Source organism: Gopherus flavomarginatus, chromosome 10 (genome assembly GCF_025201925.1).
Source record: "Gopherus flavomarginatus isolate rGopFla2 chromosome 10, rGopFla2.mat.asm, whole genome shotgun sequence".
NCBI lineage: Eukaryota > Metazoa > Chordata > Testudines > Testudinidae > Gopherus > Gopherus flavomarginatus.
In genome coordinates, this window is record NC_066626.1 from 9031689 (window position 1) to 9058310 (window position 26622).

The following is a 26622-nucleotide window of genomic DNA, read 5'->3' on the forward strand; positions in this document are numbered from 1 at the left end:
CGTGAGGCTATTCCCACCTAATGAAACTGAGAGACAGTTTGCAGCCAGCCCCGCCAAGTACGTTGTGGTGCACAGAATGGCTGAGGCAGTGGGAGTCTAGCACGCTCATCCAGAGGAAGCTATTGGCCAGCATTTTCAAACTTGACTACCCCATAGTGGAATTTCAACCCAGGCCTCCCACATGAGTGCGCTAACTGTGGGGCTTTTGGGTATCGCAGGCAAGAACCCCACCCTCCTCAGGTTTGTGCATGGTGTATAAGTCCCCTTGTTAATCTAGCTGGAAATATTAAAATGATTCATTTTGACATTTCCAAAATATTTATTCTTTTTTATTCAACTGCAACAATTTGCTGAAATTGACAAAATTTCTGCAAAATATTTTGGATGACCTGAAACTGCATATTTTAGTGAAAAAATGTTTTGGATGAAAATTTTGCCCCGCTCTAGGTTACAGGCCTAATTTTAAGCAACGAAGTTTGATATTTTTGGCCTGCAGTACTGAATCCTGGTCTGTTGAAGTACATAGGAATTTTGCCATTGGTTTTGGCCAAGAATTGGGCCCACTGTGTCCACTATCATAGCTGAACTCCACAGTCCTGAAATACTGAGGAGCCTATGGAGTTTACAAAATGTTTTCATGGGGTTTTGGTTTTAGGGACCTTTTTAAGATGCACTCAGGAAATTGCAGTTTGTTTTCTTTAGGATTGATAAAAGCTACCAACATTTATCATGTTATGGCGGATGTGAGGAGACCACTACTTCTTGATAAAGTTTGACTTAGGGCTGGTTGAAAATTTTCCATCAAAACTTTTTGTCAATGGAAAATTAAGTTTTTAACTAAACAGAATTTTTGCATGAAATGTGTCTGCTTTCTACAGAAAATTCCATCTGAAAAACTAAAAAAAATTCAGCTGAAAATGAAAAAAATTTGATTAAAACCTGAAAACACTGGACAGAAAATCAATTTTTTTAAAATTTGGAAATGCCATCACAATAGCTTATGAGGTTTGTAGTTCAGATTCCTCATGATCCCTTCCACTCTATAGGCTGGGTGCCCTGACTGGACTACAGCTCCTGTGATGCATTGCAGCTGCGGACTCCCATGATGACAGCTCTGCAAGGAAGGATGTTGTCCAGCCAGAGACCCCAGCCCAAAGAGGAGAATGGAGACATGTGGCACCAAAAGTGAATATGGTCTGGATGAATGGGGGATAGAAAGCTGGCTAGATCATCGGGCTCAACAGGTAGTGATCGATGGGTCTATGTCTAGTTGGCATCAAGTGGAGTGCCCAAAGGGTCAGTCCTGGGATAGGTTTTGTACAATATCTTCATTAATGATCTGAAGGATGGCGTTGATTGGACCCTCAGCAAGTTTGCAGATGACATTAAACTGGGAGGAGTGGTAAATACGCTGGAGGGTAGGGATAGGATACAGAGGGACCTAGACAAATTAGAGGATTGGGCCAAAAGAAATCTGATGAAGTTCAACAAGGACAAGTGCAGAGTCCTGCACTTAGGACGGAAGAATCCCATGCACTGCTACAGACTAGGGACCGAGTGGCTAGGCAGCAGTTCTGCAGAAAAGGACCTAGGAGTTACAGTGGACAAGAAGCTGGCTATGAGTCAACAATGTGCCCTTGTTGCCAAGAAGGCTAACGGCATATTGGGCTGCATTGGTAGGAGCATTGCCAGCGGATCGAGGGACGTGATCATTCCCCTCTATTTGGCATTGGTGAGGCCTCATCTGGAGTACTGTGTCCAGTTTTGGGCCCTACACTACAAGAAGGAGGTGGACAGATTGGAAAGAGTCCAGTGGAGGGCAACAAAAATGATTAGGGGGCTGGAGCACATGACTTATGAGGAGAGGCTGAGGGAACTGGGATTATTTAGTCTGCAGAAGAGAAGAATGAGGGGGAATTTGATAGCTGCTTTCAACTGTCTGAAAGGGGGTTCCAAAAAGGATGGATCTAGACTGTTCTCAGTGGTAGCAGACGACAGAACAAGGAGTAATGGTCTCAAGTTGCAGTGGGGGAGGTTTAGGTTGGTTATTAGGAAAAACTTTTTCACTCGGAGAGTGGTGAAGCGCTGGAATGGGTTCCCTAGGGAGGTGGTGGAATCTCCTTCCTTAGAGGTTTTTAAGGTCAGGCTTGACAAATCTCTGGCTGAGATGATTTAGTGGGGGATTGGTCCTGCTTAGAGCAGGGGGATGGACTAGATGACCTCCAGAGGTCCCTTCCAACCCTGATAGTCTATGATTCTAAGTGCAACTCCCATCAGGCAGTTTTATAGCATTTTTGAATGGGATTTTTTAATTTTAGCCAAAATTGTTTGGTTTTCTGCCAAATATTTTCATTTTTTATTTTTTTTGCCAAGAACCTGAAATTTTTCACATAAAAACCTTCCATTTCCTGGCCCACTCTAGTTTTATCATGAGATCTGCTTTGGATCTGAGGAAATGAGCAGGATTTTGAGCACTGTACAGGACTGAAAAACGTTGTCAGCTCACTGCAATGGTAATGAACTTGGATCTTTATTAATATTTTCACAAAGCTCTGCACCATAGTGGATGATCTTATTCCCACAAAGAAGGATCCTAGGAAAGAAACATTTCTCAGCTCTGCTTGCCGACGAGAGGGGAGTGGTAATGCTGAAGGATTCTTTTCACCTCATTGGTTTCACCACGACAATGCACCCTGACAAGGACCGTCAGACCTAGTTAATCCAGATCAGTGTGTGCTTTCAGTATAAACTCCTCAAACTCTGTAGCTGAATGAATCAATGGACCATGCGTGTTCCGGGAGGGAGTGTCGTCCAGTGGTAAGTGTGGGCAAGAAGGGTTCTGGACCCCTGGCTTCTGCTTCTCATAGCTCTGTGACAGATTGTAGCCTCCTGTGGCAGGGGCCCTGGCAGAGGAAAACTCCATGAGATTCCTATTGTCATATTTTCTCTAAATTATTCCAGCGGGGCAAGGGGATTGTCCCACCAAAGAAGGAGCAGAGGTTCAGACCCTAATACCCACAGCTCCCCGACATATAGCAGATAAAGGACCAAACACACAGCGCCTCCGTGCCGCTGGCTCAGCTCTGGGGTCCATGCTGTTCTTCCAGCTGCCTGGTTCCAATGGAGCAGGCAGGTCCCCCTCAGCAGGAAGATGCTTCCAGAGCGCTGTGCAGTGCTGCATTGCAGTGCCTTATCAATGGTGTGATAAATCAGCTCCCTCCTTTCCTGGGATTCGGGTCTATGGGCCTACATAAACTGACTATGTCTCTCTATTGGGCCTCTTGCCATCCGCTCCCTCGCTCTGTTCCTCACCTCCAGCTATCCCCTCCTTCAGGCCACTGAAGTGTGCCCATGGGAGCAGGATGGTGAATCTATTCCTCTGCAGAATGTGACGCCTCTGTGACTTAATGGGGTCTGCACGTAGGTAGAAAGGAAAACACAGGCCAAGTCCTGCACAGTCGTACCAGCACAAATTGACGGGGCCTACTTCTGATCTCAGGGCTCGTATATGGGTTGGTGGTTCTTGCACAGGTCTCCCGTTCCCACCTAGAAATAGTGGTGGCTCTCCCCGCTTTCCTGGGATCCTGGGCAGGGCTTTTGAAAGAGCTGGCCAGGGCAGCAATGGGGATATGTGACTTACTGGGATACAATCCAGACTAATGAGTGCTGTGATATACCTGTACCCTGGTATGTCATGGGGGACCTACCCACCTTTGTCCAAGGGGCCCTGTCAGAGCTTAGGGGTTGTGTTCTTACCCAACGCTCACAACAATGCACACCAAGGCCTGGAAAACGCCTGGTGCCTGGGTAAAGTTTTAAACATAACTTTAGGCCTGGGGATGGCCGAGGGATGGGGCTAGGTCTGTAGCTTACAGGGACGTGGGAGCTGGAGCCACAGCAGGTGTGGGGTAAGGCTAGGACTGAGGGCGATAAGTAGAAGTCATGGCTTCAGGATGTGAGTGGGGCCTGGCACCATGGGGCAGGGAAAGAGCTTGAGCAGTGCATGAGCGGGATGGCTAGGAATCAGGGCTGGGTGCCCTACCTGGGGCTGGGAGTGGAAGGAAGAGTCTTGGCAGGCAGTATGGGGACCATGCCCGGGAACTGCAGTTCCAGACAAAGCAGTGTGCATGGAGAGGGAATGCTGCCTGCAAATTGTGGCTAGGGGTATGGCCAAAACATGACAGCGTGTGGGAGGAGGAGGGAGTGGGGATGTCGGGGGTGGGGGAGGGCAGGAGGCGGATATAACACAAAGCCACTGTCTGCTGTAATAATAGGTTAAAATTGCTCTAATTCTGAAAGACTAAATGACAGCCTTTCTCCCAGAGCTGTATGGGAACTGATGGCAGCCAGCACCCCTCTCTTCAGTAGCACAGTGACATAGGCTGAGGTCCAGGCCTGCTCTGCACTGTGTGTTTACCTTCTGTGTGGTGTTAGCACACTATGTGCTTCTGGGGCAGGGGGCTGGCTAGAGCAGCCTGCAGCGAACTCCATTATCATCAGTGTATAGATGACCACATTCTGTAGGGTATCTCGAGAGTACGACAGGTTTCCAAATTGATTCAGCTGTGTTTGAAGTCTGAGAACTGATTGTGTTGTGTGGTTCATTTCATTTTTATGGCCTGAGATGTCTGAGGATTTGCTAGCGTGTGACTAATGCATCCAGGAACTCAAAATGAGTGTGCCAAAGCAGCTGAGCTGGCACAGTTGTACATATAGGGAGCATGGGAGGTTGCTGGTAGATACTGGATCTGTTCAGCACTTCCATGCAGGGCCTTTACAAGTGTTTGACAAAAAAGCAAACACAAGAGCAAGCCATGCTAGCCTAGAGGGCTCTCCACTGTCTCCTAGTGGCTGCACGTTGAATGCAAGAAGTGTGGCTCTTATTCTGATTTTGCTAGGCAAGGTACTGGAGCAATAGAGGCGAGCCTCAAACACAGTGCCCAGTCCTGCAAAGCCTTGCTCACATGAACAGCCCTTCTGGACTAATGTAATCTCCTGTGGTAGAAGGATCACAGACTGCAGGGATGGTCCCAGCTTAAGGGCCTAATCGAAAGCCAGCTGGAGTCACTAATAATCTCCTTTACTTCAATAGAGATGTCCTTAAAATTAGAGCTGGTAATACAGAATGGCCACTTGCTTTCAAAATTTTGAAGGAAACAAAACGATTTTCATTTCATTTGATTTTTTGTGTGTGCAGAATTTCCAAATTTTTATTTAAATGAGTTGAAGCCAACACATAAAAAATGGTCCTGAATTATTTAAACAAAAATTGGAAAATTTTGAACCATACAAACATTTTTCTTAAAAAACAAATCATGTGGTTCTACAGGCATTTCTTAAAATTAACAATCCAAAAATTGTAAAAACCTTTTCAAGGAGAAATTTGCAACCAGCTGTAGTTAAAATAGGCAACAGCCTTTTCAAGTCAAGTTGCTGCCAAGCCTTTGTGCTCCGAAATAGAGATGGTGTTCAGCGGAGGCTAAGGTTAAACCTGGGTAGTGACAGATGCAGATTCATGCACCCATAGCATGAGTCAGAACCCTGCCTTCACTTTGCCATTCAGCTGACTATGCAAATAGACACACCTGTGCCCAATAGGTAACTATTTCTCCAAATTAGGGGGGAAATTGTATAGATCAGACATCCTCTGCTCACTTCAAATGTATATCTGGCTCCTGTTCTAGACATTGTAGCTTTGTTGCACGTCTGACGTGTGAACCAAACTGAAGGATGTTTTGTGGAGCTCAGATCAAAATGCTTCATTTCATGTCTCCTTCTGTCTCCTGTGTCTTACTAATGGAGAGGGTGGGGTAAAATCCTGAATGTTGGTTTGGTTTTATATCAGAATATAACTTTCATTTCAATTGATTTTTAATTTAATTTACTGATATTTATAATTCTTTTAATAGAATATTTTTGTTTATCATGTTTTATTTCCAAACATGATTTTTTGAAATAATCAAAAATTTAAAAAAAACCACCCAAAGAAATCCCACCTCTAATTAAGCCAGTCAATCTAAAATTGCGATGAAAGTGCAGAGAGAAAGGAGAGGGGAAATGCTTTCATGGTTTGGTTTAATTTGTTCTTCCCTCTTTTCCTTCTGCTTTGTCACTTTGCTGATCAGCTTTTCACAGGGTGGTTTTCTGTATATGTTTTTAAAAGAACACCTCCCTTTGGCAGTTTTTCTATTTGAAAAACAAGAAATGGATTTAAAACATGGATATTCTTCAACAACAAGAAGAAAATTGTGCCCAGCTCTCTGCCAGGGGCCATATTTGCAACTCACTAGAGAAATGCATGCTGGAAATATGCCAAATAAAAGCCAAAAAAGAGATGTGGCTTTATTTTAACATGCATGAAAAGGTTCCTTATGTTTTGTCTGTGTCATTAGCAGAGGGAGGAACCATGCCCTGGACTGCAAGGTTGTGATCATTTTTAGTAATGATGCTCCTATATGCAGCACTCTGGTGGAACTAAGGGCTCCTCGTGCATGTGAAAGCATCCCTGCCCCACAGCGATGGATTGTGGCTCACACCAGACCCAACCACCACCGCCAGTTTTCCTCCAGCAGGACAGGGGGGTGTTTGTACTGTACGTCCTGTGGCTGAAGTAATTCCTGCACAAGCAAGGGGGGATGGACAGGTGGGCTGGTGTCCTGCCTATAATGCAGAAGCAATGGGCTTTCCTTCCCTGCTCACTGAGTACTGCCAAGGCCCTTCCCTCCTCCCATAGGAGTGCTCAGGGGGACTCCATCCATATTGTCATCGCTGGATGCTTGCCCCAGGAGAGTTCTCTCTGGTGCTCAATATTCTCAGTCAGCTGGGGAAAATCCCAGTTTACGGTTGGCCACTGGAGGAAGGAGCTCATTCCGAGTGCCATTCCCAGCACACTCAGAGATTCCTTTATTGGGGATTTAGGTGGTTCAGTGTGCTAAGGAGCCATGGGACAGCGCCTCCAGCAGTATATCTGGCTCCTGTTCTGATGGGCCCACTGAACTTTCATAGCCAATCTACAGCAGAGGAAAACTTCAGCTAGCTATGGCTCTTCAGTCTTTGGGCCAGGTTTTGCCCCTCTGTAAGCTGATGCAACACCATTGATGTCAGTGGAGGTGCACCTGCTTACCCAGGTCTGAATCTGGCCGCTTATATTTTTGATCCATTGGACTAGACATAATGGTATCTTTGGGGCCTTCAAGCAGAAAGACAAAGAAGCAATTTCAAGGCTTCTTTGAAATAAGCAGAAGATGATGGCCTCTGAAGAGGAGACACTTTAAATGGCCTCTTGGTATTTTTGGGCAGGACATAGAACATATTGTTCTGAAACGCACAAAATATCGTGTTGGGAAAATTGTTTTTAAGCTCTTTGTCTCTGTGGGTAATTACCAAATGGCAAAAGGCACATAGATAAAGTCAATGCCTCGGCTGTACTGTCCCCCACGTTTTTCAGGGAGTTTATGAACTCAGATATAAAAGACTTACCTTTCACCAGTATGATTAAGAAAAGGCCAATGTAGCTTTCCTGCTCATTGAAGCATGAAGCGTGTTTAATTTAATAACGCTGATAAATCTTAAAGCCAGGAGCATTTGGCTAACACATGACCCACTTTTTCAATCAATTGGAAACATTTACATAACTGACTGATTCAGGGTTCTGCATTTGTTGGGTATGGAGGAAGGAATTAAAAAACACACTTAACAGAAACAAACCCCTCAAATTGGTTACAGCTCAGATAAGTATCTCTGATAAGGATTTACTAAACCATTCCTTGCATATGCATTTCATACATGATGGTGTATATCATGCAACTGAAAGATGGCAAATTCGATCAGACCTTTAAATGCCAGTTTTGAATTGGATATTCAGGGCTACATTGTGTTTTTCCTCTTGCCGTGTGCAAGAAATGGCACACTGGTGTTTCCCTGTTGTTGTAGGGGTGTTTGTCTGCTGAGCCCTCCGCGCCAGGTCCTTTCTGCTGGCTGTTGCATTGTAGGGGTGAAGCCAAAGGTATATCCACTCTCTGCTCCTCCTGCCCACCTGCTTTGTCCCTGCATGTTTTGAGCCAAGGGCTGGGGAGGCCATGCAGGAGTGCAGTGAGAGGCCTCGCAATCTCTTTTGTGTAGCCCACCTCCCAAGATAGCGTGGCCCAGCGTGCTGAAACATATTGGCCATTTGTAATATTTGAAGCTGTCCCGGGCTGTGTCTGCAATGCGTCCCCCCCATGATTCTGCTGCACCACCTGAGCAGCTAGGATGTGCTCTGGGGGCGCCAGGCTCTGCCACCATTACTGCTGGGGCTATGCAGGCTATCCTATTGATTTCAGTAAGGAGGCCAGAATCGGCGCCACAGGGCCATCGGTGCAGGAAGAAGCAATATTTTCCCTGGTCAGGCTATGAAGTAGCTGCAAAGTCATTCCATTGCTTGTGCTTCATTGTTTATGCTCTTTTCTATGCTCTTTCCTGGTGTTCTTAATGCAGGGTGCTGGCACCAACCTGCCCCTTCAGGAGTTCATTGTTAGGTGGGACGAGGGAGGGCTGGTACCTCATTTATAGACTGAAGCTGCCAGACCATGGCACTACTACCCTGCCACTTTGATCCCACTTGCACTCATAAAAAGAGGGCAGCTGAACCCTTGGGCTGACCTCAAGTTTTTCCCTCCAATGGCTGCACCTAGAACATACCTGCCAGGAACTGCCTGCCTTCTCCCCCCAGTCCCCCAAACAATGTTTTTCTCCTTGACATCCTTGACTCCCCCTCCTGGATCCTTGAGCTCCTGTGTCCCTTTGTCTCCTTTTCCTACTGCTCTGGAAGGCTCAGTATCATGTTGACCCCACAGTCTGGGTGGGGGGTGCAGTTCCCTTCAGAGAGGCCAGAGCTCCCTGGCCTGGGTGGCTGAGCTGTCCTAGTTAGGACTGTCCCTCCTGGAAATGTATTTTCTCTGTGTGCAGCAGTTGTGTCTAAGATGTCCTACAGCCCGGGGCAGAGAGACCCTGAGGCCCGATTACTGCAGGACTGGCAGAGCTGGCAGCTCATTGAGGGCACTCTTGACAGCATGTCAGGAGCCCTGGGGCTCTGCACTGTCACAGAGAAGATGACTGCTATGAGTTTGGAAAGAATCAGTATCCACCAATGAGAGGCTTTCCCCTGTTAATTTAGAGATGGGAATAGAGTCATTTATAAAGTGTATTAAACAGGCAGGGATTAGGGGGCCACTGAAATCAGCTCTGATGGATTTTGCCCTTCTGAGGGTAAATAGGCTTTAGTTTCCACTCCATGAGTGAGAGACCCAGCTGAATTGGGACCTGTTTCAAGCTGTGACATGCAGTGAGCAAGCAAAACACACTTTGAGTTACTAATTACTGATTCACCCTCCCCCCCCCCCGCATCCCCATCACATCTATACTGCTGCCCACAGCCATCAGACTGGTCTTTAATGGTTGGTTATCATTAGACTATTCTAAAAATAAATGATGCCTAACAGATGCTTGTAAGCTGCCTGAAATACTCTGTGACTAGCTAGCAGAGCCCACCTTCCTCCTGAACTGCCTAGGGTACAACACCACACTACAGGCTTCTGGGTAATTAACTCTTACAGAAATGATCCCCCATTAACTGCCCCTCAAGCTGTCCCCTTGGTCCTGTCTGGAGCTCGGGAGACCTCCCATGAGTGCTACAATCCCTGCACGTGCCTAATGCAGAGGATTAAAGGGTCTGAGCGTCTTCGCTGTTGCCGTTTCTGTGTAAATAGTGGCGTGGCCGTGCAGGTTGTGACATGCTTTATTTTCTCTTCTGGACTGAGTTCGGAAAAGTGATAAATGGTGTGAGAGGGTGGCAGATGCAATGTCACCACTTTCCATCCCGGTAGGTATTTCAGCATGGCCTGAAACGGGGGGTGTTGTTGAACAGAACACACTTAGACTAGACAATGTGATGGAAACACTTTGCCAGTGGTGATGGAGAACCTGGGGAGGGGTTAGAAGAGAAACAATGGGATTCATTTTCCATTCCTCTCTGGTAACATAAAGGGGTAGAAATTGCCCCAGGGTTACCCCAGGTAGGGGGCAGGAGGTCAGGCCAGTGAGGGGGACACCTGGGAGGGGAAGAGGAGAGTCAGGCTACTGGAGGGTGGTGTGATGTGGTGTGGTGTGGTGGCAATTGTTTCTGCCTCTCCGCAAGACTAAGAATAGGGGAGGTGCAAAGATGGCATAGAGCATTAGACACCCTGATGAGTGCAGTGGGCTAGAGAGGATGGCAAGCACAGGGGAAGGGCAGTGGGGAAGGTGACTCCAGTAGATAGTGCAGTCCATGTGTTTAGAGATAAAAGGAGATGGGCAGGTGGTAGGAGAGTGAGGCAAGGTCAAGGGTCACAGGGAGGTAATAGAAGAGTGAGACAGAGTCAAGGATGGTTGGAACTGGTTAGAAAATCAGTTGGTGGGGGAAGGATAGCTCAGTGGTTTGAGCATTGGCCTGCTAAACCCAGGGTTATAAGTTCAACTTTTGAGGGGGCCACTTAGGGACAAGGGCCAAAAATTGGTTGGATTATTTAATTGGGGATTGGTCCTGCTTTGAGCAGGGGATTGGACTAGATGACCTCTTGAGGTCCCTTCCAACCCTGGTATTCTATTATTCTAATAGCTCACAGTCAAACTGGAAGGATCTGTCCTGGTTCTGGTCCTATTCAATATCTTCATCAATGATTTAGATAATGGCATAGAAAGTACCCTGATAAAGTCTGTGGATGATACCAAGCTGGGAGGGGTTGCAAGCGCTTTGGAGGACAAAATTAAAATTCAAAGTGATCTGGACAAGCTGGAGAAATGGTCTGAAGTAAATAGGATGAAATTCAATAAGGACAAATGCAAAGTACTCCACTTAGGAAGGAACAATCAGTTGCACAAATGCAAAATGGGAAATGACTGCCAAGGAAGGAGTATTGCAGAAAGGAATCTGGGAGTTTTAGTGGATCACAAGCTAAATGTGAGTCAACAGTGTAACACTGTCACAAAACAATCAAACATCACTCTGGGATGAATTAGGAGTGTTGTAAGCAAGTCATAAGAAATAGTTCTTCCACTCTACTCTGCTGATAAGGCCTTAGCTGGAATAATGTGTTCAATTCTGGGCACCACACTCAGGGAAAGAGGTGGATTAATTAGAGAAAGTCAAAAATCCAGAAGAGAGTGACGAAATGATGAAAGGTCTAGAAAACATGACCCGTGAGGAAAGATTTGAAAAACTGGGTTTGCTAAGTCTGGAGAGAAGACTGAGCGGGGACATAACAGTCTTCAAGTACATAAAAGGTACATAAATAGGAGAAGGATACATTGTTCTCTTTAACCTCTGAGGATAGGACAAGAAGCAATGGGCTTAAACTGCAGCAAGAGAGATTGAGGTTGGACATTAGGAAAAACTTCCTAATGGTCAGGGTGATTAAGCACTGGAATTAATTGTCTAAGGAAGTTGTGGAATCTCTGTCACTGGAGTATTTAGAAGCAGATTAGACAAACACCTGTCAAGGATGGTCTAGATAATACATAGTCCTGCCTTGGCACAGGGAACTGGACTAGATGACCTCTCTAGGTCTCTTCCAGTCCTACATTTCTATGATTCAGTGGGGTTATATGGTTGGGAGACAATGCTTATATTGTGAGGGGAAGAAAGTAGATGAGAGTGATAGGCAGTGAAAAGTGTAAGAGAGAAGTGAAAACAGGAAGAGACTGGGTATAAGGGAGGTCATGAAACAGTATGGAATGGGGTTGCTGGGGTGAATGGAGAGGTTGCAGGAAGAGAGTGGGGAGACATCTCCATCAGTTACAAGAATGGAGGAGAAGAGAGTGATGGGGAAGGAGAAGGGAAGAGGGGGACACACAGAAGGGCCATGATCCATGAGGCATGGTGCTGCCAGGGCTGCTACAATACAAATAATAATTGAATGGTGACCTCCTGAATGCGAAATGTTACAGATGGAGTTTGGTCATTCCAGTATCTCCTAACCCTAGCTTAATCAGCCATGCACCCTAATGATGCATGGCTTTCTCCTATCTCCTCTCTCCCCAAGGGAAGCTCCCTCTACCATAGGACTACGTGCCAGCGACATTTCTTCCCAGGGCTGGCCTACCACGAGGCGAACTGAGGTGGCTACCTCAGGTGCCAGACTGTGTGGGGGGGAGGTGGGTGGGCGCCACTGGGCCCCAGAGTGTAGAAAATTGTGTCTGGTGCCGGTGCATATGTGTTCTCCCTGCTCTAGAGGCACAGAGCTGGTGGAGTGCTGTGCTGGAGGAAGCAGGGCACAAGAGACATAACGATCAGGCAGGAGAAAAGGTGAGAGGGAATAACAGAAAGCAGCAGGAGCTGCAGGGAGAGAGAGGAGGAGGCACCTCTTATGTACCTCTGTAGCATCCCTAGGAGCCTGGACTGATTCACACCAGCTTCTCAGGGAGCTTCCTGTATCCTGCCGCTTCCCTGAACCCACTTGAGGAGAACAGGCAGTCAGCTGAAGTAGTAGGAGTAGATGTGAAAATAAGCTGGTATGGTCTGGTACGGCCTACCGGCAAGAACCAGTACGCCATGCCGGATCGCACCGGCTTCAGTGGCAGGGATTTAAAGGGCTCAGAGCTCCTGCGGCTATGGGCAGCCCAGAGCCCTTTGAATCCTGCCTGCGGCTCCGGCGGCCGGGCTGGGGCTGAATTTAAAGGGCTCAGAGCTCCCCGCAGCAGCAGGAACTCCAGGCCCTTTAAATCCTGACCCCAGCCCGGCAAGGCTTGGAGCAGTGGAGATTTAAAGGGCTCAGAACTCCACGGCGGCCGGAGCCCCGAGCCCTTTAATTTGCCCCGGAGCCCCAGGGGCTCCCAGCCACCTCTGCAGGTGGGAGCTCAGGGTTGATTTAAAGGCCTAGGGCTCCCAGCCACAGCCGGTGCACCAAGGCCTTTAAATCTTGAGGGGCCCCACCTCTTCTAGATGAGGCCACACCCCCCTCAGGACTCCAGCAGTATCGGTAAGTCCTGTAATTTGCTTTCACCCATGAGTAGGAGCCAGTTAGGACCACTGATATCTTCCCCCACTCAGACCCTGCTACCAGCCTGCTTATTTGTCCCCTTCCGTTGAGTGTTGAGAGCCACTCTAGTTGGCACAGAGCAGCAGTCATGAGTGAAAGAAGAAAACGCCCCTCGGGGGCAGCATTCAGAAAAAGAAAGAAAGCAAAGGAAGCTTTTCTATCTAAGCAGGAAGGAGCTCTCCTGAGATACATAGACACAAATGTTCACGGTGAGCCTTCCAGCCCCAGTGAGGATGTGAGTGGTGAGGAGATGCCTGATCTTCTAGTTAGTCAGAGTACAGGTGACCTGGCAGCTACTGCAGCATCCATATCTCCATCTCAAATGGATGTAACCATGCACATTCCTGAAGAAAAGTGTAGATCAGAGAAGAGTGTGGTGGAAGCACAAGAAACAGCTGCTGTTGAGTTTAGTTCCTTAAATCTAGATGATCCAGGACTGTGGACCCACTTGAGCAGTAGCCTGAGGGACTTCCTTGTACTGCCTGGGCCACAGCAAGTGAAACTTCACGTTCCCCAAAGACAATGAAAATAGAAGTTTCCATCCAACACGTTACTGGCGTGAAATCCCCAATGGTGACAAAGTGGAGAGGCCATGGCTTATGTACTCAAAAACCCAGAATGCTGCATACTGTTTTTGTTGCAAACTCTTCCAATCTAATGTTCCAGCCACATTGGGTTCTACAAGAACAAAGGACTGGAAAACTCTGGCTAGAAATCTGGCATGCTGTGAGAAGGCAGCAAATCACCAGAGAACTTTACATAGGTGGAAAGAGCTTGAGATGAGACTAAGGTTAAAGGCCACCATAGATGATCACCATCAAGAGAAGATTGCATCAGAGTCTCTTTACTGGCAAAATGTTCTGAAAAGGTTCATTGCCACTGTGACAATGCTTGCTACCCAAAACCTAGCACTGCATGGCACTTCAGATCAGCCGTATGTGCCAAACAATGGAAACTTCCTTAAAATTGTGGTGCTGATGGTTGAGTTTGATGCTGTACTCCAGGAGCATCTAAGAAGAGTCACCACCTAAGAAATGTACGCACACCACTACCTTGGAAAAACAATTCAAAATGAGATGACACAGTTACTGGGAACAAAAGTCAAACAGAAGATTGTGGCAGATCTGAAGTCAGCAGGATATATACTCTGTTATTCTGGACTGCACACCTGACATCAGCCATACGGAACAAATGACTTTAATGGGGCATTTTGTGACAACAACAGAATCTAGTGAAAATGTCCCTGCAATGGTGACTGTCAAAGAACATTTTCTAGAATTTATTGACATTGATGATACTCCAGGAACTGGTATGACAAATGTGCTTCTTGAAAAGCTGGAAGATTCGGGAATTGCGATAGCTGACATGAGAGGTCAGGGCTACGATAATGGTGCAAACATGAGAGGAAAGACCGGAGGAGTGCAGACACAGATCCGAGAGTTAAACCTTCAAGCTTTTTTTGTCCCATGCAGTTCTCATTCATTGATCCTGGTGGTCAGTGATGCAGCATCAGCTTCTAGTGAGGCTGCTGAATTTTTTAATGTAATTCGAAGCATCTATATATTTTTCTCTGCATCAACTCATCAATTGCAAATTTTGAATCAACATCTGGGAACATCCTCTCTGACACTGAAACCACTGAGTGCCACTTGATGGGAAAGTCGAGCGGAGGCGATAAAGCCTATCAAACACCAAATTGGGAAGATAGATGATGCCATAGTTGCCATTATGGAGGATAATGCTATGACAGGAACTGTTCATGGGAGAACAGTGGCAGAGGGAAATGGAATCACCAGAAATATACATAACTTCAAATTTCTATGTGGCTTAGTGTTGTGACATGACCTACTGTTTGAAATAAATGTTGTAAGCAAGAGACTCCAAGGTGTTGACCTTGCAATATCTGGAGCAATGGAACAACTGGACAAAGCAAAGTTATACTTACAGTCTTACCAGTCAGATGAGGGATTTAAAAAAGTTCTGAAGAGTGCTCAAAAGCTGGCAGAGGAACTTCACACTGAAGCTATTTTCCCACCCATTCAAGAACACAAGAGTCACCGAAGAAGAAGACATTTTGATTACGAGGCACAGGATAATCCCATAAGAGACCCCAAACAACAATTCAAAGTTGAATTCTTTAACCAGGTGCTAGATTGTGCAATACAGTTAGTTGAAGAACGTTTCATGCAGCTGAAGGAACACAGCAGTATATTTGGGATGTTGAGTGATATTCCAAAACTCCTCACTATACCTGAAGAAGACCTACACCAGCAATGCAGGGCACTAGAGACTGTAGACATGTGATGACATGCATGATATTGATGCGAGTGATTTAGATGAGGACCTGAAAGCCCTTTCAAGATACATTTCAGCAGGATCAACACCAAAGACTGTTCTGGAATATATGTGCACAAATAAGATGACCACCCTCTTTCCAAATGCTTTTGTTGCTCTGCGCATACTTCTAACACTTCCTGTAACAGTTGCCAGTGGAGAACACTGTTTTCCAAGCTGAAGTTAATAAAAACACACCTACTCTCACAATGACATAGGAGAGGCCAGTTTGCCTTGCAGCCATTTCAACTGAGCATGAGCTGGCCCAGACTGTGGACCTTCAGGAAGCAGTTCAAACCTTGCAAACAAGAAGGCACGGAAAGCACCACTTTGATTATTCAAACAGATAAAAACGCCAGTGTTTACTGTGCAGACAAGAAAAGTTACATTTGCTGTTCAGGTGTTTGAAAGTCAAGTGTTACTTAAAATTTTTGAACAAGGCATTTTAAGTTGTTAGTTTTTCTTTATTGGGGTAGGTAGCAGACCAGGACCATGAGAGGAGAATAACAGGAAGAAGGCACAATTGAGACTTTCAAAGTTTTGGCCCAAGCGAGGGGTTTATGAGGGGGTCAAAAGCAATTGCAGATGGCTGTAATAAAGGTAGTACAGCAGTTTTCTGCTTGCTGTCATGGTCCCACAGGTCCAGTGAAGAAAGGGAAGGTTTTCCATTGCCTTAAGGACATATGTTTTGGTGGGTTAGATAGATGAAATGATTGGTCCATTAAGTCCTGTATTCTGCTTCTGGTTGTGGTCAGTGCCTGATGTTTCAGAGTCAAATGGAAGGAACTGAGATGTGTAAGGACCTTCACAAGAAGAAAAATACAAGATGCTACAGGGCTCTTTAATCTAGTGGAGAAAAAATGTAACAAGCACCAGTGGTTGGATGCTGAAGCCAGACAAATTCAAATTAGAAGTCAGGTGTGGATTGTTAACAGTGATGGGGAATTATCCACTGCAGCCAACCTTCAAGGGAAGTGGTGCATTCTCCATCTTGTGATGTCTTCAGACTGGATGCCTTTCTGGAAGACACAGAATATTAGGGTTGGAAGGGCCCTCAGGAAGTCATCTAATCCCACCCCTCTACTCAGGGGAGGACCAATCCCAGACAGATTTTGCCCCAGATTCATAAAGGATTGAACTCGCAACACTGGGTTTAGCAGGCCAATGCTCAAATCACTGAACTATCCCTCCCCCCTCTACAGGCACAACTGCCTGGGCTGAGTACAGGATAACTGGGTGAATTGTAAAGGGCTGTGCTACACAGGTGGTCAGAGTAGTTGATCTGATGGTTCCTTCTGGCCATGTATCCATGAATGTCTATAGCTCACATGTAACCAGTCGGAAAAAGCGTCATTGCTTGTGGCTGCTAGTGAGTATAACAGCCCACTGGGTGCATTTGCTTCCAGCTGCAGTTATAGACAATAAACATCTGGCCCAGGTTCTCTGGCACACCCAGGTGTGCTTGGCACAGGACCAGAGGGAATTTAGCACATGCCACCTTTGTGTTTCTCTGATCCTTGGGCCATCCAGAGAATGCTTAGGCCCCTGGTGCATGTCAGGCTTCCTATGCCTCAAGGCACACTTCCCTCCTCGCCATTCCTGCCACTTTCCCTGAGGTGTGGGTAGCACTGAGCCGGCTCTCGACAAGCAGGGATTCCCCTTGCAGAATTCCTAGGCAGCTGGTAAAGCTGGAGATCCGCAAGCCGAGGAGCTGACCCAAAGAGAAAACCACACACAAAAGTTCAGCAGCACATGAGCTGACTCCTCGCTCTGGGAAGAAAAGCTGGCTGGGTAGGTTCTACTCTTGGTTATAAGCAAGATGAAAAATGTATATTACAAAGACTGGCTCCACTCATTGGGTGTGTTTACGCTGTGATTAAAAACCCACAGCTGGCCTGTGCCAGCTGACTCAGGCTTGGGTTCCAGGGTTGTCGAATTGCAGTGTGGACATTCAGGTTTGGGCTGGAGCCTGGGATCTAGGACCCTGCAAGGTGGCAGGGGAACCTGTAAACAGCCCCTTATCCTGAGCCCTGCATGCCTGAGTCAGCTGGCACAGGCCAGCCACAGGTGTCTAATCACAGTGTAGACATACTCTTTGTCTGTCCCAGACAGGAGTGAACCCCTGCCTCACTCTTCTGTTTTTGATGTGTCCCACGCAGCGAGCTCTTGCCGTGTTGCACAAGCAATGTACTATGTGTCACATACATGCACCCACATCCTTTTACTGTAACAAAAACAAAGCAGCAAACCCATGAGTATTCAGGAGCCCTGACCATGGGAGCTGCATGCCTAGCTGAGCAGGGCAAGGGCAGAGCAAAGCATCTCCCCATCGGTCAGTGAACAGAACCTTGTCTCCAAGCTTCTTTGTGTTCCGTGGAAGGCCATGTCCAAGTCCCCGGCCACTGGCAGCAGGTGTTGTGGAAAGAGTGAAATCAGCTGGTAGACTTCACTGATTCATAAAGCAGGGAGCACTAAGCAGCTCTGCCTCTATCTCCTTACAGGTGATTGTTTCAGGGCTGTCTTGTCCTTCCTTGGGCCTCCCTGTTCCTTACCACACATCTCCCGTACGTGGTAGGAAATGGAATCAAAAGTCTCGGAAGGTGGCCTGAATGTTACTCTCACCATCCGGCTACTCATGCATGGAAAGGTAAGGAGTGGATGCACATTTTGTTGTCTTCATTTCAGTTCCATTGCCCGTAACAATGAAATAATCAACGTTTACCAAATGGAGGATGGTGAAATGCTAGATTGAGCTGTTCGTCCCCGCCCCGAGCCAGGGGTACCGTGTCACTGCGCTGCTCCAGGAGAAGCCTGGGAGGGAACTGTGACTCCGAGGGGTGCAATTCCAGCTCCCTGCTTGGGCTGTCCCTGACAGGAGTGCAGCTGACTTCCCCCATTGCACAGGTTCAGCGATGTCACGGGCTCCACTTGCTCTCTCATGAAAAACTCCGCAGGAGCAGATAGACTCCCCCTCTGCTTGCCATCTTCTGGGGAAAGCTGGCCTACGCGCCCAGGATGCAGGACATGCATGACTTTGGCTCAGCCCTGCTGCTGCTCTCCAGGCAGAGCGGTGGGAACAATCCATTAGACAGACACGGAGTGAGGGGGACTCCCTGCCACCCTCACACACACGCTCACACACGCACAGAGCCCTCCCCACATGCTGGCCCCATGTTATCATGTGAACTGGAACCAGCTGGAGGGCCCTTTCCAGCCATCCCAAGGGCTGAGATAGTGAACACAGACTAGGGTCAAGGCATCGTCCCTCTCCCCATTCTCCACCACAAGCCACCAGCCTTCCACCATTGCAGGACTTTGCTGGAAAAAGCAGCGAAGGCACCTTGAGACAAAGGCACAAGGCGGCATGGAGGGGCCTGGAAGATTTCTCCCTGCCAGGGATGGGCCCCACTGAAAGGGAGACAAGGAGAAAGCCGCCGGTCTGTGGCATGGGACAGGGCTGGGGGGACAGAGATCAGTGCTTGTGTTAATGTAACCCCCCCACACCCATAGTATGTGGTAATATGCTTGATGGTGTTCCGGGCCCCAGCCCACCAGCCCCAGGGGGTGGTGCTCCTCAGGCTAAAACTGTGGGCACCATGCCCAGAGGAGGTCAGGCAGGGCTGCGGGGAACACACCTGGCCCACTTCCTGGTGCCCTTGTGTATGAGGGTGCAGCAGGAACAGGGCCTAGGGGTGCTCTCTGGTGCAACACGTGCAGCCCTTCATGCAGGCAGGCGAATCCGCTGGAGGCAAACCATGGGAGAGAGCAAACAGGACTGCACATCTCTACCCTGGGCAGCGAGCCCAGGGGAGTGCAGGAGTGGGGAGATGGGGAGTCTAATATTCTGGACGCTGGGAATAGCAGCCTCTGGGGCCAGACTCCACCCTTCAGCACCCCTTCCGACTGTGGCTAGCCATTGTCTTTAGCTCAGCATTGCAAAGAATGCTTGTTTCTCTCGCTCTGGAGCTGCCTGACAGCTCAGCACGGGTGAGCGTGGGACCCTGGAGCACAGTATTTCTATGTGAGGGCTGGAACTTAGCTTGTCCTCTCCAGACAGTGCATCCCTCCATGGCCCATCACCGGGACCAGCCATGCCCTCTCTGGGAATCCATTCACATGCTCAGGTTTCTTTTCAGCATCTCCCAGGCCCATGCTGGGCTGTGCACTGGACACCGAGCACCTCTCTGACCCTGGTTCACTTCTCCCAGCTGCTCCCTGAGTGTACGATGTAATGAATGGTTTCCACATGCTAGGCAGACACAGATGGGTGCAGACGTGCAGGGCCATGAGCATGGGTCATTGGTATAGACTTTGCACAGACTCCTAGACTCCATAGATTCCTTCCCGAATTCTCTTCCCCGCAAGCTCTCTGGCCTGCACTCGGGTCTCCAGCCACATCGAGCCACAGCCCCTCCTGCCTCATTCACTCCTATTTCCTGGTCACCATTGTGAGCCATGGCGTTACAGTCACAGACGGTGCCACCCAGTGCCCTGCTCTGATGAGAGGCAGTGTCTCTGTCAGCCGTGCACCCAACTCTGTGTGCCCTGTCAGACTCCTCGGGTGCCAGCAGTCGACAGCTGCGACCATGGCTGTATCGGTGCAGCCCTCATGTGCCATGTGAACAGGGGACTGCTTCCTCCCAAGAGCCTTCACTGCAGGTGTCAGCCCAAGCAGCCTGCTCAGGCAAATGGCACCTTGTGGCTTCAAAGCCACAGCTCTGCCCATCCCAAGCTTTCAAAACCTTTCAGGAAACCAGCGCGAGTCAGACTGGTGCCCTGCAGCCTTGGTGCCCACCCACTTCACGCCTTTGAAAACTCTGGGTCTGCTGGGGAATACTGGGAGAACTGATCAAAAATACCAGACAATAGAAGTCTGTGTACCAAGAAGATGATATCAAGACTCTTCCTCTTCATTTCCCACTTTCAAAGGCAAGGAGCTCTTTGCAGAGCTTAGTGAAGGATGAGACCTGATGGAGCATTATTATACACTTGAAGTCACATGAATTTAGCACCATTCCACAGCTTTAGAGAAGTGTTTCTCAACCTTCTCAGGTTGGCATTGACTTAGTATTTAAAGTAAAAAATATTTGTGGTTCCCTTACATTTATTAAAAGAGTAAGAGCAAAATAATTTTCAGTGATAAGCCTGTATCATTGATTTGTGGGTGTGTTTCAAGAGGCTGACAGAGAATACTTGATCTTGAAATGGAAGGGTTTATGGGGAGTGAGGGAATGAGATTTCCTTTGCTTTAGACTGTAATAGAAGTTTCAACACCTCGCAACTCTTCCCCTGTTGGCCTCTCATAGCCCTCCAGGGGTCACAATCCTCCAGCTGAGAAATGGGGCTCTCGAGGAAGGTCTAATTCTCCAACTGATGGCATTTGGGAAGGTGTGTGCCTCCCCCTAATGTGCCAGTATGCTCTGAGTGACAGACATTCCTCTCACTTGCTCACTGTGGGTATGGCTGTGCTCATCAACCGCAACACAAACCACGTCTGAACTCCTTGTGAAGTCATGTAGTGTAATACAGCCTACCTGGGAATGTACAGCCTGTCATTTTGCTTGACTGGCTGAACGTGCCAGAAGACATGCATGCTCATGTGCTGGAGGAGGGCCACATATCGTGGAGCTGAAACACAACTGATTGCTCCATTCTGAGAGTCACAGTTCCATATTTTCTTTAAAAAAAAATTAAACCCTCCTTTATTACCTAGATACTGTTTTTTGCACATGATGCTATGAGAGTGCTATAGCTCTGTTCTAGGCTGCCTTGCAACCAGCTTGTCCAGGAGATCATGCAGCCACTCAGCTTCACTAGGCCCCATTCAGGAAAGCATGTACTTACATGATCTCGTGAACCGGGGCCATAGTTCAGAACCAACGCTGTCTGTGAGGCACCTCAGAGAGCAAACAGAGTTTATATCCTCCTCAGGCCAGAGGAAACACATGTGAGCATTGGGAAACACATGTGAGCACCCCCTCTGAAATAAAGAAGTAATTCCCTTTCTGCTCCGTGTTTTTTGTGGCTGTTTGAAAATCACTCTGTGTGGTTCATAATTCATTGAACTCAGTGAGTGCACCAACTCCTGTCTGTCACTATGAGATTTTATTGGAGTTTCTTAAATTCTGTAATTTCTGTCTTTGTGTTTGCGTCTTTTATAGGAAGTTGGAAGCATCATTGGGAAGGTAAATATTTCTTCAGATTCCATCATTGTATATGTTAGTTGTATAGTAGTTATAACTTGTATTTTACAGCTGTTAATTATTGCATGACACACTTCTGAAAATTATCATTTTGAGGAGCTATTTTTCTGATTGCATGATAGATTATTCATGTATCTGAAGAAGAAATCAAAGAACATTCTCCTTACAAAATGCACCTAAAATACTGTAATTTTTCTAGTCTATCACTATTGCTGCATCACTCTGGCTACTAATATATATGTTCATTCTGGGATGATGATGATAATTTTGTTCCCACTGATACATTAAGGAAAAAGATGAATCTCATCACAAGAGTAGCAAAATGTCAGTAAATACATTGGTTTCACGACCTTGGCAAATTAGCATAACAACAAAGAAATTTCTACAATTCTTCTATAGCAGAGTACTCAGTTATAAGTGACCTGTTTACACAACTGCTCGAATTACAATTGCAACCTTCCTGAAAAATGGACAGGTGCTTATGTGTTAAAGTTCAAAATTGGATGGCACTGACAGTAAAGAACACAGAATATCATTTGCCCCACTGGACCTTTGTGAAAAGAGCCATGATATTCTAGGGCACTGGCCCCAAAGAACAATGTTTGCAGTGAGGTTACTACAGCATTACGGAGGACCGTTATTGGAGAAGGCTGAAGTGTTTTTACAGATTGGTAGGTCGGTAGAAGAAGGGGTCATTACAACGACTGGTAAGAGGAGGATACTTGTCCCTCCACACATGGCCTTTATTTTTTCCATTATTTTCTTATCAAACTCAGATTGTTTAGTCAACTTTTTTATGGGTGTGAATGTCTTTGAGCTTCTTCCATGGAGAAGGACATTTAGAAAGGAAGAAACTCATTGTGAATCGCTATGAGAATGATCTGAATGCTGTTTTGTCAGTTAAGCGAGCAGACATGATTCCAATTCACGCAGGAATAAAATCTACAAGGTATGAAAAGGAAATTGTTAATAGTCTATTCTCAGAATACAAATACACCTCAAAGCTCTAGCAGGATTGGGGAGAGGGAGCAGGGGGTGAACTCTTCTCTCAGCTTTCTAAACTGTATTTTATGTATTTGTCTTTTATGAAAATGTATTAGAAACTTTAATCAGGATAGGTGTTTGGATGAAGCTGTTGATGATATTCTAATGGTTGTGTTTCTGCATCTTATTTCAGAAAGGAGAGACCGTGAAAAAAATGCGGGAGGAGGTGAGCTACCCAGACATCTGAAATGATTTCTAATGAAAGCGCCATGGAGACTAATGGAAAGGCCTTGCTCCTACGGCCCAATTTGTGGGAATTTCGGTGTATAGTTGCCTAGAGCTCTGCAGATATTTTCTCTGAGAAAACGTGCAATTAGTTATGTGCTCAGTACTAAAGACCATTGAGCCATTATTCAAGAAATTTAAGCAAGCTGCATAAAATAAAAATGTAGACTATGGCTGGAGACCCTTTGTCAGTTTTTATTCATGCCATACTCAGGAAAGGTCCCATTAACTTCAGTGGAGATTCACCTGAACCATTAATTTGCCTTACAAGTTCATTGTCCGAGCACTTTGTGCTTTTGTGTACTGATTGGTTGTCGCGTTCGTATAAAAGGTTGGTTTGTTTTTTAAATGAACCTGGCCCCTGCCAGCATACCTTTACATTGGAGAGGAGCCTCCAGCAGTCCCTGTGGGCGCAGGGCTTTACTTACACACTGGTCAGATTGCAGGAGCTGAGGTTATTGGTGAACCTCTAGCCTGTTTCTCTAGGTCAGTAGCCAGCTATGGTTCAGTGTGTGGCCATGCAGGTTGATGGGCTTTTTAAAGGGCTGAGGAGAGGTTTTTCTTTTCTTTCTAGAGTGGAGCAAGAATCAACATCTCTGAGGGGAACTGTCCGGAAAGAATTGTGACCATCACAGGCCCCACAGATGCCATCTTCAAGGCTTTTGCCATGATTGCTTACAAATTTGAGGAGGTGAGGAAACACACACGCTGCTTTGCAGAAGAAGACCTGGTGAGCCAATTTTTGACAAAGTTCCAGAGCTGGGGGACCATCCCTAATGCTGCCAAGACCACTGAAGTCTGGTGGAAATTGTGGGTCAGTGCACACAAGTTTATCATGCTGCTGTGCCTACAGCTCACTGTTATGATGTAGCATTACATGACATTGTCACAGCTAAGGGTTACAAGGCTGTGATGTAATGTCAGGACACAGCTGTCACCTCAGGCTGGGGATGGGGGAACAGGAAAAAGTTTCCAGGCCGGAGCATCAAATAGTGAGGCGGGGCGGAAAAGCTTTCTGAGGCTGCCGCTGCAGCCTCTTGCTGTGCACCCTCTGGCTGCTGCTGTGAGGAGCCAATGGCTGTGATGTCAGTGGCGGTGCTGTATCAGGGAATACTACCAGACGGACCTGGGAAGAGGGCCAGAGAGCTTGGGAAGCAGGGGAGATGGAAAGGTGAGGCAGAGCGGGGAAGGGGAGAGCTGAGGGGGGGCGTGCATGTGTGTCTGTATGTGTGTGTGTGTGTGTATGTGCGTGTGTGTGTGTGTGTGCACACATATGTGGGGAACAGAGGTGGTGGAGCAGGGCTGGAGGGAGGAAAATCACTGAGGGATGCCAAAATCCATTGAAGAGGTGATCCACTGGTCAGGAGCTGGAGTGAACGAGTCCATGCAGAGCCACCTCGTGCTGGGAGATACAGAGTGGCCCTGCTTCTGTTCTTGTTCTGGAGTCTGACATGCTGGCAACAGGTTCATTCCAGCCCTGAGAGTGAGATTTGTCCATATCTTAGTGGAGAAGGGGGTAGCCCTCGCGCAAGGTGAAGGTCACTAATTGGCATGGTTTCAGGTAGTTTCAGCAGAGAGACCAAGAACCGAAATGGGCAGGATTAGAAACAGAAGTACTTATTTGTAGAGCTTGTCCCTCCTGGCCAAGGTTGAGCTGTCTGGATGGCGTGGTGTGGGATAGGCCAGCATGGATCCTGCACCTGTTCCTGAGTGGGAAAATCCGTTTCTGCACCTCCCAGTACAGTGCTTTTCTGAATACCCAGCACTTTTCATCAGTAGATCTCACAGCACTTTATAAAGGAGATCAGTATCATTATCCCCACTCTACAGATGGGGAAACTGAGGCATAAGGCAATACAGTAACTTGCCCAAAGTCAGCCAGTGGCAGAGCCAGGGTAGGAATCCCGGGGCAGGGTACTATCCACTGGACCACACCCCTTCACTACATTTGTGCTCAACAGATGAAAAATACAGCCACAGAATCCCCCTGCAATAGAGGGCTTTGTGCATTACACAGAGCTGTGAGCATTGATGGCACAAGGAGTGGTCTCTCCAAGGAGGGTGAGAAAAGCAAAAGCTTTACTCCTTGGTAAAACTGACTGTGAGGAAACAGAGTTCACAGGTGGTGTGTGCTGGAGGAGATACCATCCCTGTATATTACACGGTCGCTGTCTCTGACTTTTTCAGCAGGTGATCTCCTTCAGGTCTTGCCTCACGTGTAATTCAGTCTTTGCCCATCGTCTTTCTGTCAAGTGTAAGGATTCCCATGCAGTCTTGTGGGAAGAGAGGCAAATTCCACCCCTGAATCAGTGCCCTCGTGCTTCCTGGTTACAGCTCCTCAAGACAGCCCTTGTCATGCTGATGGGAATAGGAAGGAGGTATCTGTACACTCGATACAAATCGTTCCATTGAGGTTCACTTACTCAACAGATAGATCTAGCAAATAGTTATTACGGGAAAACATTCAGCAAGTAGTGGTCAGTTACTTACAAGTAGGAAGCTCATTAGGATGATCTCATCACAGTTGCCACCAGCACCGGACAATACAGCTTCCATCTCCCTTTGTTATGCAAATTATTCATAACTTTTTGTTATCTTGTCTCATATGTTTCAGCCTCTCATTTCCATGTCAATTGTCCTCCTCCGTCAGTACAGGTGTCGTGTTAGTTCAAACCAATCTTTTCTAGCTTTTTAGTGATTTTATCTTATCTTGTTCTCATAAACATGATTGCTTTGCAATTTCTCACACATATGCGGTTCTACTTATGTTTATGCTGTTAAACACAGTCTCTTAAAATCCTCAGCAGGCTTCTGTCAGGCCTACATATGCCTTTGCTCCCAACACTCCCCACCGTGAAGCCAAAGAAGCCTTTCTAAGGCTTCATCTAATCCTGTATTTCATATACATCTCTTCTCTTTCCCAACTGCCTCCTAACCTTCCAGATCAATGCAATTAACACCCCTACTAGTATGGCTTGTGCAATTGTGAAGTCCATTGATATCATATGTATCCGTGGATGTTCCCCAATATTATATACTAACTCCCGCCATGGGACATTTCCCAGTGTATCTAAGTCGCTCTGAATATTTCAACTCTCTTGTCTTAAGGTCAACAAATGTTCTGGGCCTCTGCTCATTAAAGCCTGCACATTTCAGTGCAGTGATGGTATGACTCAGCTTAGCTTTATCATGCAGTCGAGGGCAGCACCAATCAGATGAGCATCAGCTGATACCCTGTGGATCTCATGCTGGGGAAATGGAAAAATTATCTTGTCCCCTATTCAGGTAAAATTTCTTGGCCAGAAGATTGGCCAGTCATAACAGCATGTTTGTGTCCCATACTGGAAGTGTCCAGCCCATGAGCTTATACAATATTTGCCTTCTCCAGCCCTTGCAACCTTGGCTGACCTTGTCCTCCTTGCCTCAGCCATACTGTGCAATTCCAGATTTCTTCATCCAAGATGAACCCTCTGCCAGCAATGCACTCTGCAGTACATCACAACAACACAACCAGGTACCATGCCTTTTGGAACAATGTGAGGTATCTGGGGCTTTCCAGACTCCCCCACCCATCCTGTCCAGTGTCTGAGGATGAGTGACATGTTCCTTTGAGATGTAATCTGTCACGGAAGGTTCCAACATATCTGTGGACTGGACACTATAACTTTTAATGCCTCACTTGGCCCTCGGGCCACTGGCACTGCTAGCACCAGAGGAAGGATCCATGGTTCATCAAGCTTGCACCTTTTCTCAGCATAACAGAC

General features: G+C 47.0%; 1 protein-coding gene across 5 annotated transcripts in view; it reads left to right on the plus strand.

The window, feature by feature from the left end:
• The window catches only part of PCBP3 (poly(rC) binding protein 3), a 92256-nt gene that overhangs the window by 5081 nt on the left and 60553 nt on the right, over window positions 1–26622 (plus strand). For all 5 annotated transcript variants that reach the window (XM_050916564.1, XM_050916566.1, XM_050916568.1 and 2 more), the window contains exons 2-5: window positions 17888–18033; window positions 21548–21571; window positions 22767–22799; window positions 23433–23549. In XM_050916564.1, coding sequence (XP_050772521.1) covers window positions 17965–18033; window positions 21548–21571; window positions 22767–22799; window positions 23433–23549 — 243 coding nt within the window. In that variant the 5' untranslated portion in view covers window positions 17888–17964. The remainder of the gene's footprint in view (window positions 1–17887; window positions 18034–21547; window positions 21572–22766; window positions 22800–23432; window positions 23550–26622) is intronic.